The 624-nt window shown below is 38.3% G+C and overlaps 1 protein-coding gene across 1 annotated transcript in view; it reads right to left on the minus strand.

Moving 5' to 3' along the window:
- The window catches only part of ISCU (iron-sulfur cluster assembly enzyme), a 488,085-nt gene extending 487,697 nt beyond the window's left edge, over nucleotides 1–388 (minus strand). Inside the window, exon 1 of the mRNA XM_044068407.1 lies at nucleotides 235–388. Coding sequence (XP_043924342.1) covers nucleotides 235–351 — 117 coding nt within the window. The 5' untranslated portion in view covers nucleotides 352–388. The remainder of the gene's footprint in view (nucleotides 1–234) is intronic.
- Nucleotides 389–624: the final 236 nt, after the last annotated feature.

Below are 624 nucleotides of genomic sequence, written 5' to 3' on the forward strand. Positions count from 1 at the left end.
ACACTTATAAAAATGCAATATTTAAAAAAAGCCATAATTGCCAAACAATCTAAAAAATACAAACACGTTAAAAACACTATTAAGCATACACAGAGTATAGTAGGCTATGCACTTTGAACTAAGAAGTTTCAAGCAGTTTTATTTGACAGACGTCACCAAAACACATTGAATCCAGCCCGGAAACTTTAAGCCAGTCTCACACTTCATTTACCTATACACTAATACATATATTACCTTTTTATGATAGCCAGCGTAAGAAACCGTTAATCCTGGAGAAAGTACCCTCGTGCGCAAGAGTCTAGATCTCAAAATTATCCTAGAAAACGTAGCCATATTCCTCGCATAGAGCATCACAACTGGTCCAACCGCACATGCCGCTGATTGGTAACGTGACTCACGTGCCTATACACACCAGCCCGACTACTAAGCGATTGGTTATACTACAGTCGTATATCAAATTCGCAGGTTACTATAGGCTGTTTATGTACGATTAAGTAATCTTTGAAGGTTAAAGCATGTGTTTGGGTTTGTAACTAGTGTTTGCGGAAGTACTGTCGCTTAAGTTCAAGGGTTTCACGTAGTCTTGTTAGGTAGTACAGCTTATGCGTTATGTCATTGAGTACT

The sequence above is a fragment of the Protopterus annectens genome, chromosome 4.part0 (genome assembly GCF_019279795.1).
Source record: "Protopterus annectens isolate FY-2018-M chromosome 4.part0, PAN1.0, whole genome shotgun sequence".
Classification (NCBI taxonomy): domain Eukaryota; kingdom Metazoa; phylum Chordata; order Ceratodontiformes; family Protopteridae; genus Protopterus; species Protopterus annectens.